Raw genomic sequence first — 18,541 nt, 5'->3', positions numbered from 1 at the left:
CCCAAAATCCAGTTTTCTGAATGAAAAAGGTCTAGATTAAAAAGTGGAATCTTCATTAAGTCTAGATTTTTATTAAGTCACTCTTTGGTGTGAAAATTTAATCAAATACAAAAAAATAAGTTAAACCTATTTGACAGATTATATAAATTTGATAAAGATCTACACTGTAACATGATGTTTTCTATGCGACTTTGGTTTTTGTATGGCTGTGTTGAATTAGGTAAGTAACTTAGTCGCTAGTTAGAGTCGAAATTTAGTAAACATACTCGTGATACTGACTTAGTAACCTCACATAGGATCACTTGAAAGATGAATACGAAGCTTCGCTTAATACAAGCCTCGCTTAATTCAAAACTTAGCTTTATACGAAGCCTCGCTTAGTAGATTCCTATTGAAACCTTGATTACTAGATGAATTTAGCTAGAAGCCTCGCTTAGTAGATTCCTATTGAAACCTTGATCACTAGATGAATTTAGCTAGAAGCCTCGCTTAGTAGATTCCTATTGAAACCTTGATTACTAGATGAATTTAGCTAGAAGCCTCGCTTAGTAGATTCCTATTGAAACCGTGATTACTAGATGATTTTAGCTAGAAGCCTCGCTTAGTAGATTCCTATGGAAACCTTGATTACTAGATGAATTTAGCTAGAAGCCTCGCTTAGTAGATTCCTATTGAAACCGTGATTACTAGATGAATTTAGCTAGAAGCCTCGCTTAGTAGATTCCTATTGAAACCGTGATTACTAGATGCATTTAGCTAGAAGCCTCGTTTAGTAGCACCAATTATTAGGAGCCTTATCTTAAGAAGCTTCGCAAAGAATTTCAATAATCTTACTTAGAAAGTGACTTCCTATATGAGTCTAAGTAGGTACATGCTTTGTTTTCCATTCTCCAGGGGTCATTCGGGGGACCAACTCCGCTCAATTTGGTCAGCACTTTATCCTGATGTTTCCAGCAAATCACGATGCCAGGCTGTATTTCTACACCTCCATCTTGTCCCGCATAGTTGTGAACGTGTCACGGCTGAATGACCACGACCACTTCTCAAAGAAGGTTAGAGTTGTCGGCTCGGAGGTAACATCGCTCTTCTTGAGAAATACCGGTATTAGGTACGTTTTTTGGTAGCTTTATATCAGCTCACTGTCTGTCTGTCTGTCTGTCAGGTAAAAAGTTTGTACACGTTGTTTCTCCCACATCCATTCTCGGATCAAGTTGAAACTTTTCTCAATTATTCATTAGCATAGACATGACATGAATCAATAAAAAAATAACCAATTAGTTAATTAATTATTAAATTTCCCATTTTAAGGCCTTGAGATCTATGGGTAGATAATGTAAAAGTCATCTGTTTCTGTGACCGACGGTTAACGAGGGTGTCATGTGGCAAGCACAACGACCAACCGCCTTTATTTTTCCCCAACTAATGTCAAGTACCCATTTGAGCTGGGTGGACTCAGAGACGCTCAAAGATCCCGAAATTAAAAATCCCACTCTTTACCAGAATTCGAACCCGGGAGCAAACTAAAAGCCATGAAGTAGCGCTAAAAAAAAATAATTTGTAAAAACATTATTAATCGCACAGATTTATTGTTGTTGGTCTAGATCTATTACAAATTTAATTATATGACTGATCCAAACTATTTGATACAACTATACTTCTTATACACTTTGTGTCTTAAAAAAAAGTATTTTTTTTTTTATATACATATATTTCAAACCTATGTTGGTGAAGATGGGGCCCGCATATGAGTTTATGTGATAGCACAAACTCTCTTTGTAATCTTGTTTGTTGTTGTTGTTTTAATATACATATATTTGAAACCTCCTATATTTTGTTGGTTTGAAGATGCTGGCCTTGTAAATAACATGATAATATTTTTTGTTTACGTAGGTCAGTGACATCCGTCCACACCGCTGGGGCGTTCTCGTTTTTTAGCAACGGGAAGTACTCCATTATAGTTCTGCTTCTCTCCGACTCTGGAGCTGGGGGCGATTCCTTCCAAGCCGTGCCAGTGACAGCCTTCCACAAGAAGTACATCGTCCCGACACCATCGTACGTTTTCTTTATTTCTAGGTCTTTTATTCTCACTAGTTAATACCGGAGGGTCCCGGGATCGAATCCTAGTGAAGACCGGGATATTTTTTTGTTATTTCGGGATCATAAGGGCTGTCAGGTTTAGGAATTAATTGTGTTGTTGAATAGGTGTACACAATGAAGGTCCCGAGGTTCAACCTGACAGGAACATCATTCACACACAGTCGTACATAGAGTAACCAACTATGTGGATGGTTTAAATAACAAAAAAAAATGAATTTAATTTATGATACTGATATATGTATATTTACAATTAGAATGATAGAATGATGAAAAAATTATATATATAATATATATATAATATATATATATAATATAATATAACATATATAGATAGATATTATTCAATAATTCACATAAGCACCTTGCTACTGCTATCAACTTGTCACCGTGCGTAGGACGTAATCATCTTCTTTTTTGAAGTAACGTCTGTATTATATAAGAAGGTAAGATAAGATTTCGTAGTCAACCAGACGCTGACCGACTGACGTCACAATACTGCCAACACCGGCAATAATAAAGTTAGACCTCAGCTGATCCCAACTAATACCAACTGATGTGTAACGGCCCTGACACTCAACGCCGTCGACGATCGCCCGTCTGACAATGGCACTCAAGACTGTACTATATATTTCTGAGACAACAAGCGACGCCCAGAATAGCATTGAATCGAGCTCAGTACATACAACTCCAACACTGGCACCCCTATAAACGAAATAAACACAGAATTCAACCTCTATTCCAAAACTAGAAACAGCGACAACCTTCACATACAACATACACTAAGAGATATCATAACGAAGTATCTCACCCTAAAACAGGGGTCCCCAAAAATCCTACTGAATAATATAAGTCCAAGAAACTAGTACAGACTAATAATCTTTCACGGACTAACACACCGTCGTTTCAACCAAAATTCAGAGGGTGAACTGCCTCAGGACAACGAATGACCAATAAATGGCACCCTCGCCCTGTACAAGTATTACGAGTAGAGGACATAAACACGAAGACAAAGACAAGTGTCTAAACTACGCCACAAGGGCGCCTCCGAGTCCACCCAGCTCTAATGGGTAACTGACTAGTTGGGGAAAGGTAAAGGCGGTTTGGTCGTTGTGCTGGCCACATGACACCCTCTTTAACCGTGGGGAAGGAGAAATATCAGCCCTATAGACTGCATGGTCTGAAAGAGGAATTTTACTACACTACTACTGTAGTACTACTAACCTTATTGGGCAAACATATTGTTATCATAGCATTTTCTAGTTATCACCAGGGTCGGCTTTAGGCCGATTTTACATTTTGCTCTTTTTTGGGGCCCCGCGCCTGGAAGGGGCCCCGCAATTTACATTTAGCATCCTAGTATCACTCATGGCTGTTGTCTCAGGCTTTTAAAGATGTAGGACTTAAAGGCTTAGCATACATACTGCACCGTACGATGGACGTGGCTTTGATTAGCCCTCTGGCGCCTAATGAAATTTGACTTGCTTCCTATGCATGTTGTATAATTAATGTTAATATCATGATGTTATTAATAGTAAAAGTTGTTACCGTAAAAAATATAATTAAAAATCAGAAGAGCGGCTTCGTAAACATCCATTAAATTGGGCACAGGAATTTTTTAAGGCCGGCCCTGGTCATCATAATATTTCCGGCTTACCACAATATTTCATTACTTATAATTTGCCTGTAATGATATCTTTTAATTATCGCAGTATGTTCCCAGGCAATCAGAGTATTACCTAGCTATCACTGACCTTCCGTTGCTTGATAAAACAATGTTAAATGTAAAATCCTTGTAGAACGGGAGAGTGATATATCAAAGCTGTTGAATGTGTCAAAGTTTTTCATGTATATAATGACTTGTATTGTCTATTCTATCCAATACACACTTTAGGGGCCCACAGTACCTTATCTGTGTCACCTCGGTGCACAATACCGTCATCACTATAGAACTGAACCCCAAAAGTACTGGCAAGACTGAGGGTACCACATACAATATACAAGAGAAACAAGAAGTCAAATATACTGTCAAAAGGTTACTATTATATCTTATAGCTGCAGTACTGTAAACCAGTGGTTCTCAATCTTTAAAATCAGGAGGCCGAGGAAACCCTGTTATTATATATAAGTGATAATGGTTTAATTTAATAATTTACACCTAGAATTAGCGCGGGGTATAAGAAAGTGCGGGGCCCACTTCGGCCGCATAGGTTGCAGTGGCTTAAGGCCGGCCCTGGGAGGAAATCCTAGATATTTAGCCGTATCTGTAAATACTTAAAGATTAATTTTCTTAATTGGTATCAAACAAAAAAAAATAGATAACTAGTAATTAATTAACTAATTAGCTGATTTATGACTTTTGTCTATATCAAAGAATAATGTGCAAAGTTTCGATCCGAGAATGGGTGTGGGAGAAATAATGTGTACAAACTTAATATAAGCTTTGTAAAATACATAACAAACCTAGTTTTACTACTTGTTCCATCCAAACATTGGCTCGGAATTGAAAGGTACAATTACAATAACAGGGACACTACTCCTAAGTCAGTTTAATTTCTTTGTCTTTGGAGATAACTTATTCCCCTTTTCATTTTTTTTCAGAGCCGAACAATCTCTTCTGATTGAGCCTAACGGGATACTGCAGCAATACACAGGTATGCAGTGATATCACAAGGGAAACTTATTCCAGATAGTTCTTTTTGCCGTGATAGCGATTTCATTACATCTATATTCTTGCGTGGAGTCGCGGTAGCTGTGCGGTAAAGCGCTTGGCTTCTGAGCCGGGGTGCGGGGTTCGAAACCTGGTGAAGACTGGGATTTTTAATTTCGAGATCCTCGGGCGCCTCTGAGTCCACCCAGCTCTAACATAAGTTCTAAAGGCGTTGGTCATTGTGCTAGCCACATGACACCCTCGTTAACCGTATGCCACAGAAACAGATTACCACAAGATCTGAAAGGATTACTTTATATATATATATATATATATATATATATATATATATATATATATTCTTGCGTAGAACAAAGGCGATAGAAATATACTATAAATATTAGCTCGCTAACTTTATTCGGTGCCTCTGCACTGTGTCTTGTGCAGATAACTCTTAACAGAGGTAACCAAATACCACAACACTATAGAGATAAGCTGACGAACGGTGTAAACAAGAGGTTGAATACGCAATGAGTGGAACCGTCGAATGTCGCCAAGTTAACAATCTACTTCCGAAACTAAATCCAACCTTTCGCTAAAGTTGTCAAGAGTATTTTGTGTTTATTTTCGTTACAGTCTTGTGTTCAATCGTCACGTCACAGTCGCTAAGTTAAAACTTTACTCTATTGATGAAACAAATCACTTTTGGCGCCAAAGTCCTAATTTTGTCCAAACAACTTTCTTTTTTTTTTTTTAATTAATACTGTTGAATTCCATTAAGCGGACCGCCGGTTAAGCAGACCACCGGTTAAGTGGACAAGCAGCTTACATGGACCGAGTCCTATAGTACTGAAACTAATTCTATCATACAGTTCAATCCGGTTGATTCGGACCGACCGGTTATTAGCGCGACAACGATCGCGTCCCGACGTGGTCAAGTTAACCAGATTCAGTTATATTTATAGTGAAGAGATTGATTCTTATTAAGGAACTTATCTTATAAATAGGTATTTAGTATAATGACATTCAATACATCATAACAAACATGTTTTTAATAAATATCTTTTGTGCCAATGTTTCAAATCAAGTGGGTGTTTGATAATGTATTTTTAACATTCCCTTCCACCACCCAGCCATCTCTCCCCCCCCCACACACACACACCTTTAACATAAGTATAACATTGTTAAATATTATTTTAACTTTTAACTTTTTCATTAAAAAAAAAAGGAAAATTTGGATAAATAACCTAGACGATGGCGTCCAATGAAATAGACCAGAATGTAGATGCACAAATGAAATAGACCAGAATGTAGATGCACAAATGAAATAGACCAGAATGTAGATGCACAAATGAAATAGACCAGAATGTAGATGCACAAAAAAACACATTTAGTCTGGTAACAAAAATCACAGGCGTAGCCAGTGTGTAATTTTAGTTTGATTTTGTCTTTTTAGCCCGAGTTGTAACTTCTGATGAGCCTATCGGTGTGGTTGCCGGTAGCTACCAAACCCTCAGTTGTAAGGATGGTGTCATAAACACATCAGTTGTGGCAGGTTTTTCTTTATTATTGTACATTGTTATGACATGATTAGGAATTAGTTATTTGTTTCGGGAATAAGGGGAAAGTTTTAATTAGCGACAAGTGACGTGACAGATCTTTAAAAAATAAGAACGCTCTAAGCGACGCTAAAAGGAAGACGCTTCTTGTAGAGTAGTAGACTTGAGTACAATAGAATAGATACAGATTTACGGACATAGCTGACATCAGACGATTCCCTTCTTGAGTATTAAATATCATTATAGAACAACATCAGCGTCGACTACATATTTGATTGTTTCGGCCTTTCGCCGGTGTTACTGAATTAGTTGAGTTCAGCGTTACTTCCAGTCAGATCTACACTAGACAGATTGCCAAGAATCAACACCTCGCGGAGGCCTTAACATCTCAAACTGAAAATCTGAAATTGTTATATTTGTAATAGTGACTGATCTTTCTCTACTACTCTTTCTTTCTTTCTCTCTCTTTTTCTCTTTCTATCTATCTACATTTCTACCTACCTATCTATCTATCTATCTATCCATCTATCTATCTATCTATCTATCTATCTATCTAATTAGAATTCAAACAAAATAATTAATTACCAATAATTAATTGACTAATTGGTTATTTTTTTATATTGATTAATGTTTTGTTAGGTACAATATATAATTTTTCAAAGTATTAACTTAATCGGAGAGTACGTGTGGGAGAAATAGCGTACACAATTATTTCAGGGGACTAAACCCACAACATTTCAACTTGATTTGAGAATGGGTTTGGGAGAAATAACGTGTACAAACTTTTTACCAGACGAATGGAGAGAAGCAGCGAGTTATTATAAATACAGGGCAAACATTAAAGGGGAAACTCCGATGGTTTTTCGAATTTGAGTTATTGACATATTTAAATTCTTCGTAAAAAGTTGTATTAGTAAACATTTTATCATTTTTTATTTAAATGCTTAAAAACATTTATATTTAATAAATTAGTCAGTAAATTCTTGACATGTCAAAAAAAAAAAAAAACGGGTTTCTATAGCATTTTGTTTTAAACCATGTCAAATGTCACTTCCCTCAACAATACTGAAAGAGAAACTAGATTTGACCGATCGTATCGCTTCATTCTTACAGTAGCTGTTAGGCTGTTAGGCTTAGTGACGGCCTAGTCCAGAGCTATGATACAGTTATATATATATATATATAGATCCTGGCAGATCGTGTTTATCCAGAGTCGCAGTGTGGCTTTAGGGCAGGAAGATCTACAACAGATATGATTTTCTCTCTGCGGCAGCTACAGGAGAAGAGCAGAGAACAAAAGCAGCCCCTCTTCATAGCTTTTATTGATTTGACCAAGGCCTTTGACCTTGTTAGCAGAAGCGGTCTGTTTGCTGTACTAGAGAGAATCGGCTGTCCAAATAAGTTAAGAAAACTAGTGTCAGCTTTTCACGAAAATATGCAGGGCACCGTTCAGTTTGAAAGTTCTTCCTCCAGGCCATTCTCCATTAAGAGCGGTGTAAAACAAGGATGTGTACTGGCCCCTACACTATTTGGCATCTTCTTCTCAGTCGTACTATCCAGTGCTTTTAAATCCCTGGAAGACGGAATATACATCCATAGCAGATCCGATGGAAGGCTCTTTAACCTGGCACGTCTTAAAGCCAAAACGAAAAGGCGTCGTATCTTGATAAGGGAGCTGCTGTTTGCCGATGACGCGGCACTCGTATCTCACTCACAAGGAGGTCTACAGAAGCTAGTGAACGCCTTAGCAGCTGCTTGTCAAGAGTTTAGCCTTACTATAAGTCTCTCCAAGACCGAAATCCTGGCACAAGACGTTGCAGAAATACCTATAATACAAATTGGGAACCACACCCTTTCAGTGGTGCAGGAATTTACCTACTTGGGTTCAACAATTGTCAGTAACCTAGACTTAGACATCGAGCTGACAAAAAGGATAGGAAAAGCTACCACAGCATTGGCAAAACTCTCCAAGCGCGTCTGGGAAAATGGTAAATTGACCACAGCGACCAAAATCCTAGTCTACAACGCCTGTGTTGTGAGCACTCTCCTTTATGGCAGTGAAAGCTGGTCAACATACATGTACCAAGAGCACAGATTGAATAGTTTCCACTTGCGCTGCCTGAGACGCATAATGGGCATCTCTTGGAGGGACCATGTCTCCAATCAGGAAGTTTTGAGATTGGCCAATATGAACAGCATGTATGCTCTCCTGACACAAAGGAGATTACGCTGGCTCGGACATGTCACCCGCATGCCAGATGGTAGAATCCCGAAAGATATCTTATATGCTGAGCTTGTGGAAGGAGTCAGACCCAAGGGCCGCCCAAGACTAACATATAGAGATGTCTGCAAGCGAGACATGAGAGCCTCAGGCATCAGTGAAAGTATGTGGGAAAACATAGCCAAAGACCGGAGTGCATGGAGACAGACTGTGCGTGCTGGGACAACCATTGCTGAGAACAAAAGAATTGAAGCGGCTTTAATCAAGAGGGAAAAAAAGAAAGCTGCCCTGTCTGCTAGCCCTAAATCAGAGGCATACAAATGTACGAATTGTGGCAAAGTCTGCCGTTCTAGAATTGGCTTGATTAGCCACACCAGATTCTGCCCCGTCTCAAGATTAAGCCAAAACCAGTGACTCACTTGGGCGCATCCATTGCCTTTCGAGACAAAAGGAGCCATATATATATATATATATATATATATATATATAAATGTATATTGACAATATATACATCTATAGATAGATCTAAAAGCATAAAGATAATCAACTCGAGAAAAAGAGTAACATTTTCATCTAATCCTCTCCCTGTCCCAAGAAGTAAATAGATCGTGTGTCTGACTGATTCGAACGAGCTGGTCAGTGCAAGGCTAGTCTAGACTACGTGTAGTCGGTCATGACAAGACAACCAAGCGATAGTGTTTGTTGTGTGTTGAGTGGTCAGGCGAGATAATACACACTGCCGTGGTTAGTCAAGCATGTGAATATACTTTTAATACGCATTTTTTTAGATCTAGATCTAAATGCATAGACGAAGATATATTTCTTTTACGAGAATGTAAACTTTGCTGTATGGTCTCCTGTTATACAATAAGTCAATGGATTAAAACACATTTGTGACGTCACATAGAAACCCGGTGAAAGTCTGACTGTTTTGGACGCGCAGGAAAATTACGTCGGAAAAACATCAATTACTAAGTTATTATTGCAAATAAAAAAAAAAAAGAATCATATATTCATTATCTGTACACCAAAACACACATTATATCAAAAATTGTCAAAACTATCGGAGTTTCCCTTTAAGCCCATGACTGACTGATTGGTAGTTGTATGTAACATTCTTGTGTACATTTTCTCGCAGAGATGCTACTGTCACTGGACTATTACGGGCTTGTCTACATAGTCTGTAAGATGCAAGGCGGCGTGGCTGCTGGTCCTGTCACTGTAGTTACAAGCTCCCCATTTACTAACCTTCAGTGGAAAATATTGAAAACAGTCGTTCGGAGGAACACATTGGTCAACTCAGGTTCTAGAGTAGAGGTATGTAGCGTTGTGTTAGCGTTATGTTAGCGTTATGTTAGCGTTATGTTAGCGTTATGTAGCGTTATGTTAGCGTTAGGTTAGCGTTAGGTTAGCGTTATGTTAGCGTTTTGTTAGCGTTATGTTAGCGTTATGTAGCGTTATGTAGCGTTATGTTAGCGTTATGTTAGCGTTATGTTAGCGTTATGTTAGCGTTATGTAGCGTTATGTAGCGTTATGTAGCGTTATGTTAGCGTTAGGTTAGCGTTAGGTTAGCGTTATGTAGCGTTATGTTAGCGTTAGGTTAGCGTTATGTTAGCGTTATGTAGCGTTATGTAGCGTTATGTAGCGTTATGTAGCGTTATGTTAGCGTTAGGTTAGCGTTAGGTTAGCGTTAGGTTAGCGTTATGTTAGCGTTAGGTTAGCGTTAGGTTAGCGTTATGTTAGCGTTATGTTAGCGTAATGTTAGCGTTATGTTAGCGTTAGGTTAGCGTTATGTTAGCGTTATGTTAGCGTAATGTTAGCGTTATGTAAGCGTTATGTTACGTGTTCCCTATGGGCTATTTTTGCCGGCTATGTCAGTGGCAATGGATCATCTCAACTAGTCTCTGAGAGTAAGTCCAACGCCTGTCCTTTCCATGTGGCTGTTCCGGCAGAACTGTTAACAATCACCGAAGGGCAATAGCGCCTAATACAGAAGAGTAGCGGGGTTGGCTACAGACCTCAAAGTTTCCCATGCGATCTATAGGGGCAGACGATATGTTTCTTTGGCCAACGGTTAACGAGGGTGTCATGTGGTCAGCACAACGACCAACCATCATTGCTTTCCCCAACCAAAGTCATTAGAGTTAGTTGGACTGAGGCCCCCCCCCCCTAAAAATTCCAAAATCCCAGTCTTCACCGAGGTTCGAACCTAAGATCCTATGTTCGGAAGCCAAGCGTTTAACCACTCAGCCACCGTGAACTCATACCTGTGTTACTTTAGGTTATAGACTCTTATTCACATACATAGGATGGGCTTCGGGAGGGAAGTGATTTTTTTTAAAAAAAATTATAATAAAATTTACAAGCTCTTTTCAACTAAACACTAAACAATACTAACATACTCGATAAGTACTAAACGGTGCGCTTATGATTCAACAACAATGTCCAATCTTCTTCTCTATAAGACCACCTATTATCTTGTATCTCCTGTTGTTTCTTTTAATAAAGTGATCTCCGCCTTTTACACACGCAAAGATAAGCAAAGTGGTGTTCCACCTGAAGGGGTATCACATTGGTTTATGGTGTTAGGTTCCGTTTGGAGTCCGCCGGAACAAAAAATGCATTCTCACATCAGAACTACTAGACTAGAGACACACATCCCTCTATCCCTTAGTCTGTGTAATCGTCCACCAACCATCCCTCACCCCTTTTTTATATGTGGTTATATCAGAATTTATTCAGCCAATACGAACACACACTCTATAGCCGTGATGCCTTAGATACGGCCCGGGGGCCAGAGCCGGCCCGCCGAAACTTCGGCACAAGGTGCAGGAAAGAGCAAGAACATATAAAACATATAAACTTTAAATAACCCATTAAGTAACGTTCCACAGGTTTCTAGTACAATAGTTAGAGGTCAATGTCATTTCGCTTTTTTTTTTTTTTTTTTCTGTACCTTTTAGTTGATGTGGCCCGCGACACGAGGGTGGGAAATTAAAATGGCTCACAGGTCAAATTAGGTTGAGCATCAGTTATCTATAACATCCTGAATTACCTCGTTCTCTACTAATGAGCTGATATGTTACCAACGTGTCTGATTGGACCTCTTTGACTTAACGTTATAAAATAATAAACAAAGTTTCCCTTTAAGACATTACGATCTATGGGGCAGATGACGTAAGGGTCATGTGTTTCTTTTGCCCACGATTAACGAGGGTGTCATGTGGCCATCACTTCGACCAACCGCCTTTACTTTTCCCCAACTTATGTCAGGCACCCATCAGAGCTGGGTGGATTCATGGGGAGATTGTCCCGAAAGAAAAAAAATCCCAATCTTCACTAGGATTCGAACCATGAACCTCCAGTTTCGGAGACCATGCGCTTTACCCCTCAGCCACAGCGTCTCCTGTTATACAATAATAAGAAACAGAACATCTACTACACTGAACACAGTGAGAGAAATGTTAAAACTTATAACAGAAACATTGTATAAGTCTCTTTTCCATTTGGACTAAAACAGAAAGATTTAAAAACTCTTTTATCCCACTTTCGATCAGAGTGTTACAAGATCAGCTGTCGTCATCGAGAAGTACATAGAAGTCAAATTCATAAAGCGCTGGTTGTGAATGTGTATGTGTTTCGTGTGTGAATGTTGTTCGAATTTTTCATCTATACTGTTATTGTACAGATGTTGTCAGTTGTAGTCCAACTGAATTTCCATTTGATTGGAACAATAACATTATCTTATCTTACCTTATATATAGAATAACAATTAACAATGTGCTTTTCCCCTAGATGCTTGTCAATGCAACAATGGAGGTAACTGCTGACAAGCCAGTCGGATGTTTTCAAATTGTCTTCTCCCCTTGCCGCAGTTCTCCAGACGACTTTGAGAGGGTCGCCATGTTGCAGATAGTTCCCGTGGAGATGTTTTTCAATTTTTATTCCTGGAGGTCAGTTCTAAAATGTTATGCAGTGTAGGTCCAGTAGAAGTAGAGGGCTTGACCTCTGAATACCTGACAACTAGTAGCGCAACGTTAGGATTATAAGTTCTTCCTGCGTGAGTGGATTGCCTTAACCTGCAGGAGATTGCCTTTTAGTAGACATGACTGTATAGCGGTGTTTCCCAAGCTTTTTTCATTAACTCTTTCTCTCCGTAATTATTTACCACATTCTGGTGGAATCAACGTTGGTATCGTCAGTTAGGAGACAAAGAGTTAACGGAAAACCATGCACATTCTGAGTGTCTAGCGGAACACCTTGATTAGTTTTAAAGAGATTAATTAACGTGGTGGCCTACTAGTTCATTGTTCCAATAGTTCGTGGAACCGTTTTTGCCGTTTCTGTAGTATTTGTGGTTTTACAGGGTGGGGGTCGCTAGCCCCACGCCAAACCCTCCTCCTTTCTTACCCGGGCTTGGGACCGGCAGATGGCGGAACACCAAATTCACGCCTCTAGGGTTCCGCAAACACACAGTTTGGGAAACACCGCTGTAGTTAGATGATTGCTATCCAAGCAGATAGTTGCACATTTTCATAATGTTTTACAGGTGTAGAAAACCATTCTTGACTCCAGCTAGGTAATAAAAATCTTACATTCAGCTTAACAAACAAGACTTTCAGCTTAGTGTTATTAACAGAGAGAAAGAGAGAGAGAGAGAGAGAGAGAGAGAGAGAGAGAAAGAGAGAGAGAGAGAAAGAGAGAGAGAGAGAAAGAGAGAGAGTGTGTATGTGTGTGTGTGTGTGTGAGAGAGAGAGAGAGAGAGAGAACGTGAGTTTCTATAGTGACGGTGAGAAGAAGTTATTGATTGGTTGGTGCCTATGCATTGTGAACGTAGCAAGATAAGCGTCATTGTCGTAAGCTGTCTTGTGTACGCCAGACGGCTCTAGAATGCCAGAGTGAAAAGACGTGTTTTTGCAGTGAGTGATATTTTATTTAAAATACCCATTTTATATTATTACTAAAGTCTACTACATCTATTTCATTTTATCTCAAATTTTTCCGTATTGTAAATAAAAGTTATATACTCTATTGCTCACAAACAATTTCAAGTTTTACAAATTTAAATACAACACCCCCTACAACGTTTTAGAAGTCTACCAGCAGTTTGGTGCTACAAGTCATCGACCTTTAACAACATTTAGTAAATAAGACTTTGTTTCGGTTTCAGCTTAGCAAAGAAATTTACCTGATTCTGTCTCAGAACTTGGCAGCCAAAATGTACGTTATCTAGGCCATTATTTTACACACCTTGGAAGACATCTAGAACATGAATAGGATGATACTCGAACCATTTACTGTCTGTTTCAATATCTCAAATGTCTCAATATCTCACCGCGATGGGCTATTTATCCTAATTATTCATTCAAAAAATAGTCCTATAATTTTTTTTCTACATTTTTTTTTCTTTTAAATGACTTTTATATTTAAAAAAAAAATATAAAAGCTTAGGATGCACTATATAAATTATTTATTTCCGTTTCCAGTTCGCTAGATACGCTGAACGGCAGTATACAGATGCATGTTTATTTTATTGTCCAGCAATCGGAGATTCATCTTTTGACCTTAAAGTCGACGCATCCTAATAGGTAAATACTTTGTGTGATTGTACCGTACGATTTGATTCATTATAGTGGAAAAAAAAGCAATAACAACCTGCCACTAAGAAACCAAAGCAGCAATAATGAAAATACGAAACGAAACACAAACTAAAAATCTATAACAGTGATGCCCAACCTAATTCAACCTGCGGGCCATTTAAATTTCCGACACTCGTGTCGCGGGCCACATGACCAAAATGGTTCTTGTAGATTCTTAATTTCCTTTTCATAAAGGCATAAATGTTAAAGCTCTTGGTACCAATTTAACGTAGGTAAAGATAAATTTTTCAACCTTATATATATTTTTAAAGGGGTGGGGAGATTTTCTACACTTTATACTGACGTTTCAGCGGGCCGGATGGAACCTCGTCACGGGCCGGATCTGGCCCGCGGGCCGTATTTTGAGCATCACTGATCTATAACAATCGCCGTACTTCAGGATGTCTCTGTCATACACTTTGATTCTTGATATACTCTGAAAATATTTGTACTTATTCAGGGGCGAAGCCATTATTTGGGGGCCCGGGGGGGGGGTTACCTCTTTGAGGGCCCCTGTATTTAGCGTAATGTTTAATATTTAATGTAAAAGACACTTATTTGGGTCCCCCCCCCCTTCAAATGAAAGCTCGGGGGGATTTTCAAATTCCCCTTCTTCTCCTCCCCCCTCCCTAGCTACGCCTATGGTACTTATTAAGAAATAATAATATATCTCCATCGAAGGAAAGAGCAGTAATGCCCAGCCTGCGTCTTTCCCAAGAGCCGAATCTAGCCCATAAGGAAGTGGTAGCGGGCATTTTAAAACCTCTGTACATATTGCTAAACCAACCGGTTACATTGGACCTGGCGATATTTTTATTTTGTACAAAGATTGTATCAACTCACTCTGTCTGTCTTTCTGTCTGTCTGGATGAATTCTTTTACACATTTTTCTCCCACTTCCCATTCTCTGATTCATAGTCGCAGACAACCATTCTAATAATTAACAAATTAGTTAATTAATTAGTGATAATTGTCACGGATGAATGTGTGTATGTATATATAATCTATTTTTACAATCTGCGCGAATGACCGGAAGTGTGTTTTGTTGTCAGACAAGAGAGTCCAGCTTGTGTGTGATATGCAGTAAATGTTTATTAAAGGTTCTGTGTTTGATTTAGTGGTTTCATTGTTTTATTTTGTTAACTAGAACTGAACCAGGGACACCTAGACGTATCGAGACCTAAGTTAGATTCTATCGAGTTATAAGTATAAATATAATAGGAAAGCTGTGACAATAATTGAAAAGGAGATACATCTTTAAATATTAAGATATACTGCAGTGATTGTGCCGTGCTTTCACTTACATAAATAAAAAAAAATATATTTTGCTTGTTTTGCTTCCAAATCCATTACAAAAATAATAACATCTTTCATTAATCACTCATGTTTCAGTCTTCCGTCTCCCCTTTTCTCTGCCACGGCCGGCCTTAGGTAATTGGACGCCCTATGGGGCCTAGACATTTGGATTATGAACTATAAAATTGATGAAAACCGGAAAGATAATATTAAGAATTCTTAGTTAAATAAAACCGCAATTTATGAAAAACCACCTGTATGATCTAGAACTTAGAGCTAGACCAGTAGACATAGAGCCATAGAGCTCTGCTATGTTTGAGAGTTGAAAGAGACTAGATCTAAGTTTCGTAATTTGTTCACTACATATTTTTAGTCCTATGTGAGGCTGCCTAGTTTGCCCATGCTAAGACCGTCCCTGCCTCAGTTTCAATCCAACTAAAACTTACACCAAACACTAGACAGACACACAAACTCTATTACAGTTAGAAAGAAGTTCTACTCGTATAAACGATTTGAACAGAAAATAACAAACAATAACTGAACTATGTATCTATATAACAACAAACAACAAATAGCTATAACATTGTTATACTCACTGTTACCTTCCAGCAGTGTGTATTGGGACACCAACAGCGAGTACCAAGGCTGGATAACTGGGAGCCTGGCCGTAGCCAGGGGAGTCTCCCACGCCTGGATGAGAAACTTCAACTACTTTGGCTGTTATGTGATGGGGGTAGCCGAGGACGCCATCGTGGCGCAGCTGCTGGGGTTTCAAAAGGTGAGAAAATCTGAAAAACTTTTAAAATCTTTTTGACGATACAAAACTGAAATTATTCCTAAATCTGTCTCAGCCACTTCCAGGTTGCCAGAGGGTTATGGAGTGTGTTTGTGTGTGTATGTGTTTCTATGGTGACGGTGGGAAGAGGTTGGCGATTGACTGTGAATGATGCAACTTAGGTGGCATTGTCGTCATTCGGTCTTAGTTAGGACATTCTACTCCAGAACGTAAGACTGAAAGGTTGTGTTATTGTAGTGACTTAGAATTTTGTTAAGAAATATTACTAAAATCTACTGTATTTATTTCATTTATCACAAGTTGATTCTGTCTATATTATAAATAAAGTGTTATCTACTTTTGTTAAAAAAAGGAAGTTATTCAAGTTATTAGAAGTCTTATTAGTTAAGATACATTACGCCTACAACAGTTTAGTAGTCTACGAGCAGTGTGGTGCTACAAGTCAACGACCACTAGTAACACAGAGGAAGCTCTGTTTATATTCTAGTAGTTTCGTGTTTCTACTCAGAAGAGTAAATGAAAAACGATAATTGGTTGCCGGTGCCAGAAACTTAGAGGACTCTCCATTTCTTGGTTTGGGAAACTTTAAAAGGGGTGATGATTTATTGTTAAAAAGCTTATATCAAGTCACTCTGTCTATCTGTCTGTCTGCCATTTCTACAACATCCAATCTCGGATCAAGCAGAAATTTAGCACAATCATTTCTTTTACCTGACAACACAAGAATAAATAACTAAAAATAATATCCAATTACTTAATTAGCTATTGGAAATACATTTCTTTGTATCTCAAACAAGAGAAAGAAATAGCAATTGACTGATGTGGTGGTATATACTAAATTAGCCTCATTTGCAAATGATAGAAATAGTACTTGAACGAAGTGGTGGTATAAGCGGAATTAGACCCCTTTATAGATTGTCGTTTGAGACTTATTACTAATTTAATGACAGACTGACTCAAAATTATTTACACACTTAATATACGTTTTTTTTTATATTATTTTTTTTTATTTTGCTTGTTTATATGGGTCCATTCAGCCAGGGGCGTAGCTAGGAAATTTTCCATCGTTTGGGGGACCGGGGGGGGGGCTTGACCTCTTCGGGGCCCCTGCATTTTGCGTAATATTTAATTTTTTATGTAAAAAACACTCAATTAAGGGCCCCCGTCAAGTGGTGGCCCGGGAGGATTTTCAAATTCCCCCCCTCCTAGCTACGCCACTGCATTCAGCCATAAGTTTTGGTTAAAGTTATGTATTAGTTACATCGTGGTTCGATTATGACCACGTTTGTCATCCAGGGGACTAAGGCCTTTGCACTTGGGTATTTTGTGCTTCCTTATTATGTGTCTGGTGAGGCCTATGTGAGCCCGGAATGCTCGGCTGCACACTGGGCAGGTTATTCCAGCTGGAGCTAGTGTCATTGGCCTTGCTCGATTTACGAGGATGTCTTGTGGCCAGCACAACGACCAACCGCTTTTACTGTCCCCAAATAATGTCAGGTACCGATTAGAGTTGAGTGGACGTAGAGACGTCCTAAAAATAAAATCCCAGACGTCACTGGAACCACTTTGTTCAAGCATTGGACAGCTCAGCCACTAGGTTAGGGAAAAAACAACAACTGACTTTTATGAAGTAACAGAATGTTGTATTGTTCTATTTTTAGAGTTGCATCAAGGGAGCTCAGCAAGATTGTGACGGATACTCTGACAAAGGTTTCCAAGCGCTCATCGTGGACAATGGTGACTTTTTTTTTCTGATTTTTTTCTTTTGTTATATTTTATTTCTTTCCACTTGAAAGTGTGGGGCCCGCTGCTATCGCCGGTCGACTAGTTTAGTATATTTTCAGATGTCTTTGTCAGTGTCCAGCTCTCACTTGCATTCATTGCTGCTGGTCTTATTATGGTTTTGTATATTGTTTTCTTTTACGATCTATTTAATATTCATTCTTCCTTTCACCCTTTCTTCTTCAGCTTCTGCTGTTTGTTAAAGGCCCCAGACTAAAAAGAATAAAGTAGTGTACACATGCACACGTGCAGATTTGTCATATGTGTTGATTCTTATGTTTCCTTAATGGAAGGCAGATAAATATTAAATTGCTTTAACTTAAAAAAAATAAAATTAATGTTTAAATTTTTATATTTTAAACTGTATTAACATATTTATATTTCATTTCAGGGGATGATATCTCTCAAGGTATGTAGCTCCAACGTAACATCTCTTAAACTGAAATCTTAAATATCTCGACTTTCTATATTTTGTACTGTCAAAAGTTACATAAAATAAAGATC

General features: G+C 38.6%; 1 protein-coding gene across 3 annotated transcripts in view; it reads left to right on the top strand.

The window, feature by feature from the left end:
• The window catches only part of LOC106065480 (uncharacterized), a 29,678-nt gene continuing 11,137 nt past the window's right edge, over window positions 1-18,541 (top strand). Inside the window, exons 1-12 of one of the 3 annotated variants that reach the window (XM_056016656.1) lie at window positions 1-220; window positions 895-1,108; window positions 1,891-2,052; window positions 3,989-4,129; window positions 4,696-4,748; window positions 6,201-6,299; window positions 9,663-9,841; window positions 12,320-12,477; window positions 14,011-14,112; window positions 16,069-16,237; window positions 17,917-17,992; window positions 18,429-18,446. In XM_056016656.1, coding sequence (XP_055872631.1) covers window positions 172-220; window positions 895-1,108; window positions 1,891-2,052; window positions 3,989-4,129; window positions 4,696-4,748; window positions 6,201-6,299; window positions 9,663-9,841; window positions 12,320-12,477; window positions 14,011-14,112; window positions 16,069-16,237; window positions 17,917-17,992; window positions 18,429-18,446 — 1,420 coding nt within the window. In that variant the 5' untranslated portion in view covers window positions 1-171. The remainder of the gene's footprint in view (window positions 221-894; window positions 1,109-1,890; window positions 2,053-3,988; window positions 4,130-4,695; window positions 4,749-6,200; window positions 6,300-9,662; window positions 9,842-12,319; window positions 12,478-14,010; window positions 14,113-16,068; window positions 16,238-17,916; window positions 17,993-18,428; window positions 18,447-18,541) is intronic. The other 2 variants (XM_056016655.1, XM_056016654.1) reach the window with 2 other exon arrangements.

The sequence above is a fragment of the Biomphalaria glabrata genome, chromosome 18 (assembly GCF_947242115.1).
Source record: "Biomphalaria glabrata chromosome 18, xgBioGlab47.1, whole genome shotgun sequence".
Classification (NCBI taxonomy): domain Eukaryota; kingdom Metazoa; phylum Mollusca; class Gastropoda; family Planorbidae; genus Biomphalaria; species Biomphalaria glabrata.
This window is presented reverse-complemented; position numbering and strand designations above follow the sequence as displayed.